Source organism: Corvus moneduloides, chromosome 6, assembly GCF_009650955.1.
Source record: "Corvus moneduloides isolate bCorMon1 chromosome 6, bCorMon1.pri, whole genome shotgun sequence".
Taxonomy (NCBI): Eukaryota; Metazoa; Chordata; class Aves; order Passeriformes; family Corvidae; genus Corvus; species Corvus moneduloides.
The window spans coordinates 32175455-32192950 of NC_045481.1; the positions used below are offsets into that span (position 1 = coordinate 32175455).

At 35.1% G+C, this 17496-nt stretch overlaps 1 protein-coding gene across 1 annotated transcript in view; it reads left to right on the plus strand.

The window, feature by feature from the left end:
* Positions 1-17496, plus strand: part of RYR3 (ryanodine receptor 3) — a 201952-nt gene that overhangs the window by 94537 nt on the left and 89919 nt on the right. Inside the window, 11 exon segments of the mRNA XM_032112924.1 lie at positions 933-1117; positions 1776-1812; positions 2185-2348; positions 2905-3070; positions 6399-6485; positions 6872-7098; positions 8167-8968; positions 9471-9671; positions 9954-10056; positions 13782-13919; positions 16891-17164. Coding sequence (XP_031968815.1) covers positions 933-1117; positions 1776-1812; positions 2185-2348; positions 2905-3070; positions 6399-6485; positions 6872-7098; positions 8167-8968; positions 9471-9671; positions 9954-10056; positions 13782-13919; positions 16891-17164 — 2384 coding nt within the window.

Genomic DNA, 17496 nt, shown 5'->3' on the forward strand with positions numbered 1-17496 from the left:
AGCTACTGGAAACATGTTAGTTATGTTGGGGTTTTTTTTATTGTATCTTGCATGTACTTTCACTTTTTAAACCTTCTCTACTATACATTTTTCTGTATTGTTCAGCTGAAGCCTGAGGATATCTAAGAGTACCTGTGGTGTCGCAGATTGTTCCTTTCATTATGACGCACCAGTGATAGGAATTCAAAAACTCCCTAACTTATGTATCCTAGAGCAGAATAATACAGCCTTTTTTAAATATAAAATGTTCCATATTCATATATTCCAAAATGATATGTTTGAATTCCTGAGATTTTTTACTATAATCTCTCTAGGCCATTTACTTTAATTTAGGTGTAGTCAATTATTCTCTAGTACTTGTCTCTGAATATTTCCTTCTTAAGCAAAATAAATTTCACTGAATTCCAGCTAAATGATCTCAGCATTTTTTCATTTTATCAGAATTTTTTCATCACTCTTCCTGTCTTTTTGAAGTTTTTGAAATGTTCCTATCTCTGACTTTGAAAGCTTACTCACTTTTTCAGCACGAGGGAAAGTAATATCAGACTCAGAGTGCATAATGATCATATGAACAAACTGAATTGATATTTCTTATCATTCAGTGGTAGAAAACTACTGATCCTTGTGACGCAGTTTTTCAGCTGACTTGTGTAATCAAAGTGAATTAGTTTAATAAAATATAAACTTTTATTTTTTACTCCTGTATGGAACACCTTGAAAATACTTACTGTGGTCAGGATATATTGAATCTGTTGCTTCCCTTGCTCTTCAGGTTAAATTCAATGTCAGAGAACAAAGTGCATAGTTTTGAAGATAATTAATCATGAAAAATTTAAGTTGGCTCTTTCAATCTTCTCATCCTCTAGTCGCTTAATGGAAGTTTTTGGCATTTTTTGGATAGTATTATTTTAAAATATTTCTGTTATTTCTAGATATGGAGAATTGATGGAACCATTGAGAGTCCACCTCGGTTAAAAGTTACTCACAAAACATTTGGCACACAGAACAGCAATTCAGACATGATATATTGTCGTTTGAGTATGCCCGTTGAGTTCCACTCATCATTCAACTTCGGCATGGGTGTGGAAAATGCCTCATCTGATGTTTTCCAAAAACGGTTGGACTTGGGTTTAGTTATCCTATTTCATAATTTCAGTGTAAATGTATTATGTTCCATTACTCTTTATTATAGTACACTAAAATTTTCATACTTTTTCTTGGTCTAAGCACAGATTACCATAAAAGGCATGTTACTGTGATTTTTTTTTTTTTATTCTTGATGGTTTTAGAGTCTTTTCTAAAGATGTGCATCAGGATTTATGGATCTTCATTGCTAAGCAGCTCCGTTCTTTCTGAATTGTTGGGCTTTGCAAAAGCTAGGCTAGAAAACCAGCTCAGAGTCTTTTGCCCACTGGGCTATTGCTCATCAACATTATTGTTCCAATAGTTCATTGTTGGAAAAGTCCCTAATTCATTAAAGAAAAAAGATTGTGGGACAGGTTTTTAAAGACAAGCAGGTATTACTGAGTCTAGCACCTTTCAGAGTTATCGCCATCTTTATTTGACAGCTGTAAATCGCCTCTTCTCCCACTCTACCTTAACAGCAATCACTATTTTACTTGTATGATTTGTATCCTGTACAGTCTTTGCTAATGCATACTCAGTACCAAGCAAACATTATTTAGCTTGTATGGTATACTTAGCCTAATAATGACTAAATTTTTTACTACTCTTTTTTTTTTTTAACTTATTTACTGATTTTCCTTTATCTCTAGAAAGCATAGCCAAGAAGTTGCTCCTCTTTCTACTACGGTAAGTAAATACATTGAGATGCTTAGTTCTTTGAACCGCTGTGAAAGTAGATTTAGTTGTGGCAGCATGTTCATTAGAAATTGATCCATTGAAAGAAACCTTTTAAATAACTTTCTATGATATAACATTGTTTATAAATAATGATGTCCAGAGTTGCATGACTTGCAACTTGTGTAAACACAAACCTCACCATCTTAAAACACTAGTCTGTTTTTTTAATTTTAGAGTATTTTAAATGACCTATTAAAAGAATATGAACTACTATTATTAAAGTTTGACATATAGGAGAGGGTTTTTTCAATCACTATTTGAGTATTCCTTGATAAAATACTTTAGAATTTTATTACTAATATGCTCTTTTCCTCCTTTCAGTATTTTACTCACTAAATACGGATATTTGCTGGCCAAGACCCATCCTGTGTTTGGGTTGGCTGGGTAACACCCGACTATCATTTTTACAGTGAGAATTTTGACCTAAATAAAAATTGTACAGTGACAGTTACTCTAGGTGATGAGAGAGGCAGAGTTCATGAAAGGTATGGAATTATTTATCGCTTATTAAAGTTTTTATTTTAATAATGTTTTTTAAAAGTCAGATATTTGCAAGCTTGATGATATTTTAAATATTAATTTAAACTAATAAGAAAATTGATTATGGAGTATGAGTTTTCTGTGCACATTTTTATATGAAAGTGTTTTTACGTAGACACGTTAAAGTGAATTTATCATTAATGTTCTGTTGGAAAGAATGTTTATTTTGGAAAGAATTTTAAGTGAAAGAAGCTTCTTTCATTTATAATCTATATTTACTCCTGGTTGACGAACTTGTTTGTTTTACTGTAACTTTTAAGTGCACACAGAAACCTGTGAAATTCTTTAGTAACTATAAAAAAGGAAAAAAGAAAAGTCTGATTTAGTCTGATCCCTTACCCGAGATGATAATGAAAGATTACAAAAAAAATGGTTTGTTAATGAGCAAACAAACTAATAGCATAACAAGTACCTTTGAGGATCTCTAAGTATTCTTCCATTGAAAAGTGTATCTCTACCAAGTTCAATGTGACCTGTACTTTGCTCTTGCTGTCCTTTCAGTGTGAAGCGCAGCAACTGCTACATGGTTTGGGGAGGAGACATAATTGCTAATTCCCAGAGATCAGGTCGCAGTAATGTTGATATAGAAATTGGATGCTTTGTTGACCTGGCTACTGGAATGGTGTCATTCACAGCCAATGGAAGAGAGCTTGGCACTTGTTACCAGGTATTATCAGATTTTCAGGAAGCTGTCTAGTAAGCTGCTTGTTTTGATGTTATTTCTCTTTTTCAGAAATCTAACCGAACGCCATTTCGGGGATGATAACATGCTTTCCTATATCATTCTGGTTTATCCCTCTTTTTCTCACACTTTTGTAAGGGTGTGTTTTTTGAGTTGTTTCAAATGTTTAGGAAGGACAACTGGCAGATATGTTTAGATAAATATTTTTTTACATCTCCGTTTGTGTGGTTAGGAATCTTGATTTATGATGTTAATGCTTTAATTTTTTTTCAACTGAATCTGTTATGCAATAAAGGGGAAATAAATATTCAAACTAGCAGAAGGTCAAAAGTAGACTTTAGATATAGTAATTTTTGATACGAACTGAGAAGAAAAATTTAGTTCGTTATTATCAGGGTTTGTGTCTTCTGCAGATAGCTCTGATTTGGAGAACTTGTGATTTGATAAGTTTCAAAACCTAAAATTCAAATATGCATTAATACACAACGCTGAAGTAAGTAGGGTGGGCTCTAATCACTATTAATATCCTCAAAACATGGGGTTGTTATGCAAATGGATTGGTAGTTGACAGAAGTTTTCATCACCAGATTGTTGAGATTTCCTCTTAGTAAGATCAGTTGAACATACTAAAGCACCCACTGTGGAAGAGGCTGTCCAGCGTTAGCAACAATTCATTGCTTTCTTCTATGTCATACCTCCCACAATCTGTAGTACAGACAAAACTGAAATGTTATTTAACTGAATTTAATGGAACTTTTATACTGACTCCATTGAAAATGGATTTTGCAGGGTTGCACACAGCCTGTGAATGGGGGTGGTAGGTTATTTAGTAATTGCAAATTTGGAATATTTTGTAATAGTGGTTAATAACTTCAGTGCCATGCTGGGCCAATGCTGAATGTCAACACCCTGGGAAAAGAAAACAGGCGATTAAAGTGCTTAGGCCCTGCTTTGTTGTTTTCGTAACTCGATACAAATCGATATGAAAGCTCCTGAGCAAGCCCATGAAACTTTGGTGTGTTTCTTTGTGCTGGATTTTTGTGGTTTTTTTCATGGACAGCTATGGAAGGAGGGCTCTGGTGGGTCGGTGCCGCGTTTGTCCCTGCTGGGTCCTTCATGCACCGCTCAGGCGGCGCTCTGCCAGCGCCCACGCGTGCCCCCGATCCCACCTTCGCAGTGGCTGCGAACAGCCGCTCACACCCACGGTCTGTGCATCAGCTGGAGACAGCGAGGCGAGAGGGGTTCTCTGCCTGCAGTTCCGAGGTGTTTAATGGCAACACCCCAAAGGGAACAGAGGCAAGAAGAACCCAAAACTGAACGCCCACGCCGTTTTATCGAAAACTCCCAAAGGCGCGCAGAGCATCCAAAACCGATAGTCTGAGGGCTAGGGGGCAGAGGCAAGCTTGAGTGACATAACAGGGGCCAATGGGAAAAGGGATGGGAGGGGGGAGAGGACCAGTGACCAGCAGAATCTAGACAAAGGGAGAACTTTCTAGCGCAGTGTTGTAGGGAGAGACCACTTTTGAGGCAACTTGGGGGGTGGAAAGTGGACTTAGCCACTGCAACAGACAGCCTTTAGCTGTTCTTATCTTGCAAGGAGATATATGAAAAGATAGATGTAAAAGATGGATGTTACTGAATTTGGTGTAAAAAACACTTTCAGGTTTTTCTTGGATGACTTGCAATCTAATATAACCATTTTTCCCGGTACTAAATTTAAAATTATCTCAGAATATACCATATTTTCTTCTCTCTTTCTTCTCTTTTCATGGAAAAATACCTGAAGTTGTTTTAGGGAAATACTTTTCCAATAACCTGCTAGCACCTGCTCTGCTGAAAAATGGGAATACCCAGCACTATCTATAGATATAAAACAGTATATTCCAACAAGATTGTTATAATTAAGGGTGAAATATTTTTCAATTTTTGCTTATTTTGAGTAATTTAAATATTCTCTCCTTTTTTGACAGTAATGAAAATTGTATTATGTAGTTTTCATTTCCATGTCTTGAATATTTTTACAATAAAATAAGACCTTTAAAATATTATAATAAATCAAATCTTTCACTCAAATTGCTGCAAATGATTGATATTTTTCTTATCAAGGTAATTATTCTAGTCTTATGACAGTTTGCATGCACTTTTCAATTTACTTAACTGAAATAGAAGGACAATATTTGTATGCTGTTTTCATTTTAAAAGGCCTACAGTTCAACATATTTAAGAGAGGAAATGAATTTTTCTGTAGTTCTTGATCTAACTATTGAATGCCATGGTGATATTCAGAAGAAAACCTAATACATCAAGAGGAACAGAATGACTTTTTTTCTGGATTTGGGATTGTGGTTTTTTTACTTATCAAAAAGTTTGGAATGTACATACCCAGCCCTATATTATTTTGTCTATGCCCATAGTCATAGTTCTGAGAAAACTGTTTTTGATAGATTGTTGTCCTCAAAATTAGGAGTTGTATTCCTTCACAGGACAAGCACTGTAGTTGTGCTTAGGTTGTACAATGTATGTACATGATACACAAAATGCACAATGGTGTGATTGATATATTTAACTGAACTTCTGAAACTTTGACTTAATTAACTTGATGTACTTTTTTTTCAGCCACCCTGGAGCAATGAATTTTTGAAACAGTTATACTATTCTATAATTATGTTTTTAATTCTTTATTTCATGGCAGTGGTGGTGGGTAATCTTGTAGAGTATTATTCAGAATAAACTGTCTTCTTACACTGAAATGCACTTTGAGTCCTATATGGGTATTGAGCTATAATGGGTAAAAAAGGTAACGTAGCTGTCATAAAAATCCCAAACACAACCAGAAACTTTAAAACTGCAGCACTGTGATTCACTATGATTTTATAAGACTGAAGACAAATGGTAAGCCTGAAAATAAAGAGTTCTTTAAAAAAATTATATTATTCTACTTTTAGAGTATGGGTTAGAAAACCACTGATCTTAACAGGAAATAGGATTTGCACTATTCTTGTCACATATTGTGTTCTCACCCTCTAGAACAAGTTGTTGAATTTGGATGTTTTTGAGAAGACACTATTCTGTGTTACCAAAGTTCTTGCTATAGGTGTTGAGAGCACATAGGACTACAGACACACCTGTCTGAAAACCTATAATATAATAATATTATAGGTAGACACTATTTAACACTTTATTTAGTAAAGTATCTAAAGTTATTTGATAATGAAGTGTAAGGTATACAGTGTTTATTTTATATCATATTCAGGTAGGAGATTATTTTTCCATTTTTAATTTTTTAAAAATTTTAATCTCATTTCACTACTAGGTTGAACCAAACACGAAGCTTTTTCCAGCAACTTTTTTACAGCCCACGAGCACTAACTTGATTCAGTTTGAACTTGGTAAATTAAAGGTAGGAAGTATTTCTATATTTTATAGAAAGAAAATCTTTATGTAAATGTGCTCTTTTAAATCTGTTTATTTCCATGCGAATTCCTGAACAGTTAAATTTGTTTAGGAAGGTTGAATCAATGGTATGACTTGTAATTTGACTTCTATGTTTACTTCTGTAAATGTTGTTATATATGCAGTTAATTGATTATCTGCATTTGTCAAAATAAACAAATATTATTTGAGGATAACACCATGAATGTTGGGGGGTTTTAATGGAATTTTTTGTTGCAATAACTTCTACCTTTCCATAGTTTCCACTACTTACAAATTATGCTTCCTTCTGGTTTTATGGGTTTATTCATAATTACATGTTACAAAAATAATTAATACACTTATTTGTTTCAGAATACCATGCCTTTATCAGCAGCAATTTTTAAAAGTGAAGAAAGAAATCCTGTTCCTCAATGTCCCCCTCGCCTTGATGTGCAAACAATTACACCTGTTTTATGGAGCCGGATGCCAAACAGCTTTCTAAGAGTAGAAACTGAGCGTGTCAGTGAACGTCATGGCTGGGTTGTGCAGTGTTTGGAACCTCTGCAGATGATGGCACTTCATATCCCAGAAGAAAACAGGTACATTTATAACGAAATAAAATGACTTCATGTGGACAAAATATACTGACAACAGATGTCTGAGTATGGATCGAACCTGCCTTATTGAATATTTAACCTATAGTTGTTGAGAATTTCTGATCTTATCTGGTATCATATCAGATATTATCCTATTTGTGAAATTTAAGTAAATACAAGAGACTGAACTTTAATGCCGTGTACCAACTTTTGCATACATAAAAGAAAGCATGACTATTTGATTTTATTTAAATTTAAATTATGAAATAGCATCTCTTAAATCTGTAGGTCTTTAAACACAGAGGTTTTTCTCAGCTTGAGGTAAACAAGTACAAAGAACATGCAAGTACTATTTTGCTAATTGTTTTTCTATAATAAAAACCTGTAATCTCTTCCTGCTTCATATGGACTGAATTTACACGAATTAAGTTCTTATGTTCTTATTGACAAGATCGTGCCTTTCTTTGATTTTCATTATGTTTTATCTTCAGAGTGAGGATAATAAAGATATATCCAAATATCAGATGTCATAACTAGCGAAAAACCAAACTATCAGCAAAAGTATAGAAGAAGGATCATTTAACAGTTGTACTTTTATTAGAAATTTTAAAATTTCTTTTAATGATCCAAAACTTAATTGTATTTATTGTTAATAAAACTGAATTCAAGAAAAGAGTGAAAAACACAGGGTCTTGTGGAAAAAATGAAACAGTGATCCTGAGTAAACCAGGCACTATTGAGTGACTGTAGTAATGCAAACTTTCAGCGTGCTCAATATACCTATTTTAAAAACAAGTTCCAATTTATGATAGATTCCAAAGAAGCATCTCCATCTCACATTTTGGCTTTTTTTTTTCCTATGGAGTACTAATTTTAAACAGTCTCAACAAATTATTTCCGCCATTTACTGTGTTTTAATGATGCAGATACTAAGATCAGTTAGTATCAACTTTTATATTTTATATGGTTTAAAGAGGAACTGACTGAAACGTTCAGAGATTACAAAACTTTCCTTTTCAAAGTCTTTTTTCATGGAATTGACTGGTGTTCTCTTTCTTTATTTCATAACAGATGTGTTGATATCTTGGAACTATGTGAGCAAGAAGATTTGATGATGTTTCACTACCACACTTTAAAACTCTATAGCTCAGTTAGTGCTCTAGGTAACACTAGAGTTGCTTATGCACTTTGTAGCCACGTGGATGTATCTCAGCTATTTTATACAATAGATAATCAATACTTACCTGGGCTTCTACGTTCTGGATTCTACGACTTGCTCATTAGTATTCACTTGGAGCACGCCAAGCAAGCCAAGCTCATGATGAGCAATGAATTTATCATTCCAGTTACAGATGAAACTCGAAATATTAAATTATACCCCAATGAAACAAAGAAGCATGGTTTACCTGGAGTAGGGCTTAGCACTTGTCTTAAGCCAGCCTTTAATTTTTCTACTCCATGCTTTATTGCAACCAGTGAAGATCATCAGACATCCACCCCAGAGATACCCCTGGAGATACTTAAATCCAAGGCCATAAGTATGTTAACGGAGGCAGTACAGTGTAGTGGTAGTCATATACGAGACCCTGTTGGAGGACAGGTTGCATTCCAGTTTGTTCCTGTTCTTAAACTGATAGCAACATTGCTCATAATGGGTGTTTTTGATGATGACGATGTGAAGCAGGTGTTACTCCTCATCGATCCCACTGTGTTTGGAGATCACAAGGAAGAAACAGAAGAGAGGACAGAGAAGGAAGAAGTGACACAAGTTGAAGAAAAAGCTGTAGAAGCTGGGGAGAAAGCAATCAAACAAGCAAAAGTTCCTGCAAAGGGCTTGTTGCAGACAAGATTACCAGAATCTGTTAAGCTTCAGGTGAACATTTATTATAAGTGTGTTATTTACATTCTACTCTTGATTAAAAAAAAAAAAAAGTGTTTTTTGTCTATTCTCTACTAAAAAAGATTTGAAATTCTGAAGGTCTTTAATTCCACTTTGCCTTAAAACCTCAAAATTCATTAAAAAAATTGATGATGATGCCATTCTTTCTACATGTATCTACACTCAAAATAGATATGTGAATACATACTTATTTCATAAAAACTGAAGGGTTAGACCATGTGATCTTTAAAGGACCCTTCCAGCCAAACTAATGTCATTTCTAGATATTTTGAGTGCATGGAGTAAAAGATTGTGAGTGCAATATAGTATTATCAATCCGATAATGAAACTGTACAATTTTGTCACCTTTACAGTGTTAAAAATATGGGACAAATGTCTCTCATTTTTACAGTCTGATGCAGTGTATATTATGTACTCAAGTTCTTCCCCAAAATTTCTAAAATTGTTGAGATTAAGTCTATTTTCTCTATCCTAGATGTGTCATTTACTCAATTATTTTTGTGACTGTGAACTACAACATAGAGTGGAAGCAATTGTATCATTTGCAGACCGTTACGTATCAAAATTGCAGTATAACCAGAAATACAGGTACAATGAACTCATGCAAGCCTTAAACATGTCTGCTGCATTGACTGCCAAGAAGACTAAAGAATTTCGGTCTCCTCCACAAGAACAGGTAATATTAAAAAAAAGAGATTGAATTAAACATTAAAAAACTCTTTATGATGACAAAATAAAGTCCTGACTTCTAAACTACCATTGGCATTGCTGGAGAACCAAAATGAATTTGAAATTAAATTTATTCTATACCGCAAAATACTGAATGTCAGAATGACTGAAACTTATGTTCTAGAACTTAACCTGTGAACCAAAGTTATAAACAGGTAAAGTATGGCTATATACTAGAATATGTCTTAGGCTATTTCAGTGTTTTAACTATATTTTAAATCCCCTGAAGATTAATATGTTGCTGAATTTTCAACTGGGAGAGGATTGTCCCTGTCCAGAGGAGATTCGGGAGGAATTATATGAATTTCATGATGATCTTCTAATTCACTGTGGTGAGTGGGAAGGTTGTGATACGAGTTTTGTTTGTCTTTTCTTGGCACTTGACAGATCAGTTGAAAAATATACTAGCATGAGGGGGTTTTTTTGTTAGATGTATTACTGCCTACAAGGTGACATTACTGACAGACTTTGGTATATATTACAAAAATATGGGAAACCTGTGAGTGGAGTGGTTTTAAGTTTCACTGTTAAATCTCTATTAAATATTATCCAATAGTATTCTGTTTATATACCAGTTTTATAATTATTGGGGGGAAAAAAAATCCAAAGAAGGTTGGCTTACCTTAAAAGATTTATATAAGCACATGTATGAGTACAAGCAGATAAAATGTATTGAGGGAACACCGTTGCTGTGAAGCTGAGCCGCAGAAATTTAATAAAAACTACCAGATGTGGGGTTCTCTGCCTGCTTTAGCTTAGTTTCCTGGTGTACTGTGAGAATCAGTCATTACAAAACTCTGTTGTACTGCAAATTACAGCTTGAATTGCCCCCACTCATTGAATTTAGATTTCCTGTGCAATTTTATGTGGGTTTTTTGATGTCTATTTTTCATTAGTTTGTTGACTTTATTGAGATCTTAGTCTAATTCAGACAAACATGGAATTATTAACATTAATAATCTGAGTCATCTAATTATTACCATTCATTCCCACTAATTATGCAGTTTAAAACAGAAATAAAAAAACTTTTCCCATCTACCTACTTGGTAGCTATATTCATAGTCACTCTTCCAGGATATTGCTTAGTCCTATGGTTGTTGACATCCATCTTATCCAAGAAGATCTCCAACATCATTACAGTGAGTTGACAACATCTCAGTCTCTTCCCCAGGAAGAGCAAAATATTCCTAATGGTTAGTTCTTTCTTGTCCACCTTTTTGCTTGAGGTCATTATCAAATGTTTACCAATACAGTCTGATAAATCTTTTTTTGCTGGTAATCCGTAAACCCAGTGTTACCTGGTTCATGGAATTGTACTGTTTTAATGACCTGTAATTAAGTTACTGTTTTCTGTTTGTAGGCATGGTGCCTCATAAACCATTCTGTGCTTGTATTGTTAAGGCTTCTGCTGTTGTTTTGCACTGCTATATCTGAGTACCCTCTTAGAATCTCCAGCAAGCTGTGATTTCATGATAAGCCAGTTATAATTTTTCAACTACCTTGGTCTTAGCTTCAGCTAAAGATGAGTAGGTATGCAGGTATCTAAGTTGGGCTCCATCAATTTACTTCTGAGGTTGTTGTATAAGACAGTATTAGAAGTTCTTAAAATCAAAACTTGTATCTGTAAGGCAGAAATTTAGTTGGTTTAGCATTATTTAGTTTTCACAATCCTCTGTTAATTGTTATCATCCTTGCTTTTAAGTGCTTACCAAAAACTCTTTCTTTCATTCCATCAATTTTCTTCCAAGTGTTTAAGTGAATGGTTAGTATCCTCCTATTTACTCCTCTTTATTACATCTATTATAATAAGTGATTGCAGCCATCTTGATTGTTCAGTCACTTAGCCCTTGATCTGACCTCTGGTTTTCAAAGATAATGCCCATTTGTCAGCACAGAGTACTCTGAGACTCCAGAATAGAGACTATGAAAGACCTAAAACTTACTTGGAAATGTCTTAACTCCACAATCAATTAAGTTTAGCTTGAAATCTTGTGGCTGGTATGATCATTGAGTTAGTTTAGCTCCTGATCACTCTTCATATTTCATGAGGTGAAACACTAGTTATTGTATGCGTTGAGATTTTTCTTTTTAGGGATGTACTTTTATTATTTGTTTACTACATTACAAATGTGTATTTTGAATGAGAGTTCAAGATAGAGAAAGTGCTGTCTCATGATTAAAATAGTTGAAAGATCCTCTGGATTCTAAGCAAAACCATGTTCATTACTTTGTACAGATTTATCAGAGGTGGTCGCTGTGGATAAATGCTCCTCATTATGTGTGTCCTGACTTGGTCCTGAAAATCAGTACTAAGCAATCACAGCTGCAGATTAAATGAATAGGAGTTCTCCTTGGAATGTTTAATCAGCTTTTTAGTACTAAGTATACTTTGCCTTCTAAGTGGAAAACTATGTATGCAATCAAGTAATTAAAGGCTTCTTCATATGAATATAAGCAAATAGTTACTCAGGCAGTCTTAATCCTAGCACATCCTAACTGTGAGCAGTTAATTTTGCTGGCATAATAATGGTCCTCTATCATATTTTTTTATGTGCAATTTATTAGTTATAAAAAAACCAAACAAACTTACAACACATTTTGTAGTGTATTATCAAATTGACACTTATCTGGGTTGAAACCATCTGTACCTGTGCACAGACCTCTGCCACTTGAAGGAAGCAATTAGCCAGTAGCAACATGAGGTGGTCAGCTTCTAGATGGATTGCAACTGTAAGAGGATGCAGAATGAACAATTAATGATATGGAGCAGTGAATGAGACCCCATCTTCAGGAGTCACAGACCTCATGTACGCCAGTCCAACACTGTCTTAACTCATCATTCCAGGGCATTTCTTCTTGTCTGTCCATTTCAGCTTCTCAAGAGTTCTCCTCCTAGTCTGTCTCCCATGTGTCCAGGGCCTAGCTTTTATTTCTGTGCCAGATAGTTTCTTCCTTTAATCTCCTTGTCTGCTTTCTCTTTCATTACTAGTGATATGTTCTTACTTTTTTCCTTTCTTATTTCTTAGCTTTACATTTTGCCAAGCCAGTCTCATTTACCCAATTTCTTAAATTCCATATTTACTCTCCAATTTCAATTTTTACTTCGTTCATTCCCTCCCACTGCCTTTGAATTTTATCCCTTAGTCACTCCTAGTCATAATTTCCACTCACCCTTTGTAGCTGCCAGCAGCAAAGTTTCTCCAACTTGATACCACGACTGTTCTATTTTCTTTCTTAGTTAATTTTTTAATACCAGTTTTAGCCACCGCAGTTTATTCTTTTCCCCTCTGCTTCAGGTTGTGGCTCTAGTATCCTGTCTGAAAAACTTTTCCTTTTCTCAATTTCTCTTTGACAAACAAAGTGCAAAAGCTTACATTTCAGCTTGGCACAATTAGCTCTGATCTGAAGGAAGCCTGCTTAGCTGTTCTTTGCTTCTGCACGTAACACGTGCTGTCTGATGATCACTAAGAGGTGGGAGAGACTTTGAATGGTTGTGAAGCAGCGTAGTGAACTGAACTATATTAAACTACCTGGTAAAACAACACCCCATCTTATTGTATACATTTTCATGAAAAGCATGTATTATCCACATAATCTCTGAACGAGATCTCTTACAGCTTTAAATTCAGTTAATATATTTGTTTAGGGTGGCTAAACATCTCAACTGAAAAATTGTACTGTATTGTAAGATACAACCATACACTTCTTTCTTTAGCTTATATTCTGCAATATGAAACAAAGGATCACATATTTAATCAAATATGACTGTGAGTCATATTTAATTGCCATAGTAGACTCTTAGAAAAGTACCACCTCTTTGGTTGTAATAGTGAAAAATGAATACTACAAATCTGAATATAAGTATGTGTACTGAAATGAACATCATTTGAGGGGTGCTACTGGTCCTACATGTTAAAGCTGCTGGCCTTACTACTTCTTTTTTCCTATATGAAATTTGCTGGTTAAAAAAAATATTTCTACAGATATTTTAATATTTAAATATTGAGGGACTTCACAGATAGAGTTTTGTTTATAATCAGTTTTATTTTCCGCTAAGGTATTCCACTAGAAGAAGAGGAAGAGGAAGAGGAAGATTCCTCCTTGACTGGCAAACTCCGTTCATTAATGTACAAAATCAAAGGTCCACCAAAAGCAGAAAAATTGGAGCCTAAGGAAGAAGAAGAGAAAGCTCCTAGTAAGTTTTCTTTCCAGATAAATACTTTAATGATGCAAGCGTTAAAGTTTTACAGTCAACAGGAATGTATTTTCTCAAAAAATTTTATAAGGGACTAAAGAAGGAGACTACCAGTTTGATATTCTTCTGCCTCTTAGAACTATTATTCTGCATACTGAACACCTCAGATGCACTTTTAAACAAGAAGCTAAAATGAGTGGAAGATTTTGGATCCAAATCATTAACTCTGGGGTTGAAAATTTACATATTCTTTATAAAGAACTTTAAAAGGCTGATTATGGTACAATAACCTAGACTCAAGCATTCTAAACTTGGGAAGATTTCATTTTTGTGGTCTGTTTTTTTAATGTAAAATTATTCTTTAGAGCTTATGTCCACTTCCATCTATTAACTGTTCTTAGGCTACATATACACACAAATATAGACATGCACATAACCCCCCCAAAACACTTGTAATCAGAGACTTCTTATTCTGAGCGGTATTCCTGTACATATACCTTCCCATACTCTCTTCCATAGCACGCAAGGGGTGTTCATGGTCTATACAGGTGAGATTGGTTCTGCCCTTGCAATTCCTCAACCATCTGCATAAGCTTTTTGTTGAGTTCCTTTGAACAACTCACCTGACTTTCACTGCCGCTGTGCTCACATGCCACGTGAGAACTCACCCCAGTGGGGCTGATATGGGATATGAATCTCACAAACTTTGTCTTTGCTATTTTAGGGTTAACCCATGTTTATGGGTTTTCAAACCTTAGAAGTGACTAGGGATAAGGGTGAGGAATAAGCAAGGTGCAAAGCTGAATTCCTCCACGTCTTCCTTTAGAATATGTTTTGTCTGAGGTTTCTTACCGCCTTACTGAAACAAGATTGGGATTATAGCTCTAAATTTCTGTGACACCATCCAGATATCATGTGCAGGATTCTCCAAGGGACTTGAGGTTGGTCTTCCAACCAATGATGGAGTCTCCTCTTTTTTTCCCTAGTTGCTCAGTTTGGCAATAGGCCCGTGTACAGACGTGGAATGCTTAATTTATTTCAGGCTTAACAATTTCATCAGCAGTTGTGTTGAGATTAGACAGTGAAGTTATTTTATAACTCATGACACCTCTTACATGATCTGCTTGCTCTGGAAAGCACCTTAGAGTGTTTGTCCTAGTCTGAAAGCATCTTTCGGTCTGTTAAGCTCAATACTGTGTTGTAAGTACATTAAATCTTACAACAATCTGATATGCTGCATGAAACAGGGCTTCATTCTTCAGTGACTCATCTGTTAGCATCTGCTCTCTCTTTAATGGTAGCAGGACCTACTCAGCATCTGGAAGTATCATTTCTTCTCCAGGTATCATGTGGATTCTATTGTCATGAATCAGGAAATATTCACTCCTAAAGCCTCAGGGCACATGGTGTTAGGTCCTTGGAAGAGAGCAGTTCATTTATTTCATGTACCAGAGCTTAGAGTCATGAGAAATGTTGATTGGACAAACAATCCTTCAGTGTCTATTTTTCTAGAAATTTCAGATGACTTCTCCTTGGAGTGATGCATATTACAAATATGCACATGGATTAAGTCACTCAAAGCATGATGAAAAATTATATAAATATATACTTGACTGTAGCCGGAGACTGTGAGATTTTTAGTCAATATGTGCACTTCCCCTTTACACATCAAGAAATTTGGAATTTGGAGATTAAAGGAAATGAGTGTCTGAGGTACCCCCAATCCTCTTATGTCCATGAAGAGGCGTGGTGGTGGGCATGATGTGTACCTCCTTCCAAGGTTAAAATCTCTGGCCTTGAGTGTCTTGGCCTTGGTCGTACATACTCAGAGTGTGAATATTCGTAAGAAGGAACTACTTACTACAGATAAATCTTCCTTTCCTCTAAGTATATGTTCATTTCTAATCACAAACAAACTTTTACCCAAGGGAGGAATGCCACCAATTTCAACCTAGTATTAATGATTAATCAGTAAATTTTGAATTTAAAACCAAATTAAAACTCTGAAAATAAACACATAGAAGCAATGAATTATTGTTAATAATGATTATAGGACTTTTGTTACTATCAAGTCAAAATTGAAATGAGGCATGACATGCTACTAAGAGTAGGGCTATCTCTGTGACGTACAGAATTTGTTACCACAGATTGAAAGCCTAATTATTGAACAGAACCTCAGAATTAGTGATGGGTTTGCATAAATACAACATTAAGTAAACTAAGAAAGTGTTAGCAAGGGAAGGAATAGTGTAGACACAAACCCCAGTGCATCTACATTTAGTGGATAAACACTTTAGTGATCAAAAGTCGGAGGGAGCTGGTTTTGCCATTGGAAGAACTTTGGGGAAGTCAGGGGGTATGTTTACTGGTAATAGAAGAAAGAAACTTGTCTAGTTTTAAGAGGGAAGATGATTTTTCCTGTTTTACCTCTTATCAAGCATGAACATTTGTTGGAACAAGGAGTGGAACATGTGTCTAGTTTTCAGGTAAATTTCCTAAACTTTGGGCTCAGCAAAATTGTTTTCAGCATCACTGAATGTGCAATGTCTACAATAGAAGTGCTTCAATCAATATTTATTGTGTAGTTCCAAACAATACAATGTTTTTAGAAAGAGCATTCCCAAGTGACAGTGACTTGATATAGAAATGGGGGATAAATTAAAAGTCTAATGCAAGATTTAATTTACAAGGGTGCTTCTCAGAGTCATGGTCAACTAAAAGATGTTCATTGTCAACAGTGCTGATATGGACTTGAACCCTAAGTAGATGTTTATTGTTTTCTATCTCTCAAGAACATTGCACTTATCTTGAAAGATCTGAAAGTTGCTTTTCCAATTTAAAAATCCTATTCAGTCTGCTTGTGGTTTTTTGCAACTGCCTTGTTGTCTACTCTTACGTATTTTATTATATTACATGTTTTTGACATTTTCTGTTGGAAGAGCTAGTAACATTTAATGTATTTTGTTTTTAGCTACACTGAAAGAGCTCATATCACAGACAATGGTGCGCTGGTCCCAGGAAGATCAGATCCAAGATCCTGAATTAGTTCGGATTATGTACAGCCTCCTTCGTAGGCAATATGACAGCATTGGTGAGCTACTGCAAGCCCTGAGGAAAGCATACACTATTAGTGCTACCTCTGTGAAGGATACCATTAATCTGCTTGCAGCACTGGGCCAGATTCGCTCACTTCTCAGTGTGAGGATGGGAAAAGAGGAGGAATTGCTAATGATTAATGGATTAGGGTACGGAATTAACAGAATTTTATTTTTAAGTTGGTGTGAAGCTTTTGGTTTATATTAGTAAATCCTATAATTTTTGATCCTAAATTAAAATAAATGCTGTACTGAAGTGTAAGTATGTACCAGAGATTTACACTTTCACATATATTTCCAAGGTGGCTCCAAATGATCTCTGTAACAGTATCAAAAGGGTCAAAGTTTCTGTGCGCTAAGGTATTATCTACAGAAAATAGACTTATTTTACTGCAGTTAAGCCTGATGCTTAAACCCTCATCAAAGTACATGTTTTAGCAGCTCTGGAGAAAAAGATCACTAAAATTTTTGCTGGTGTCTAT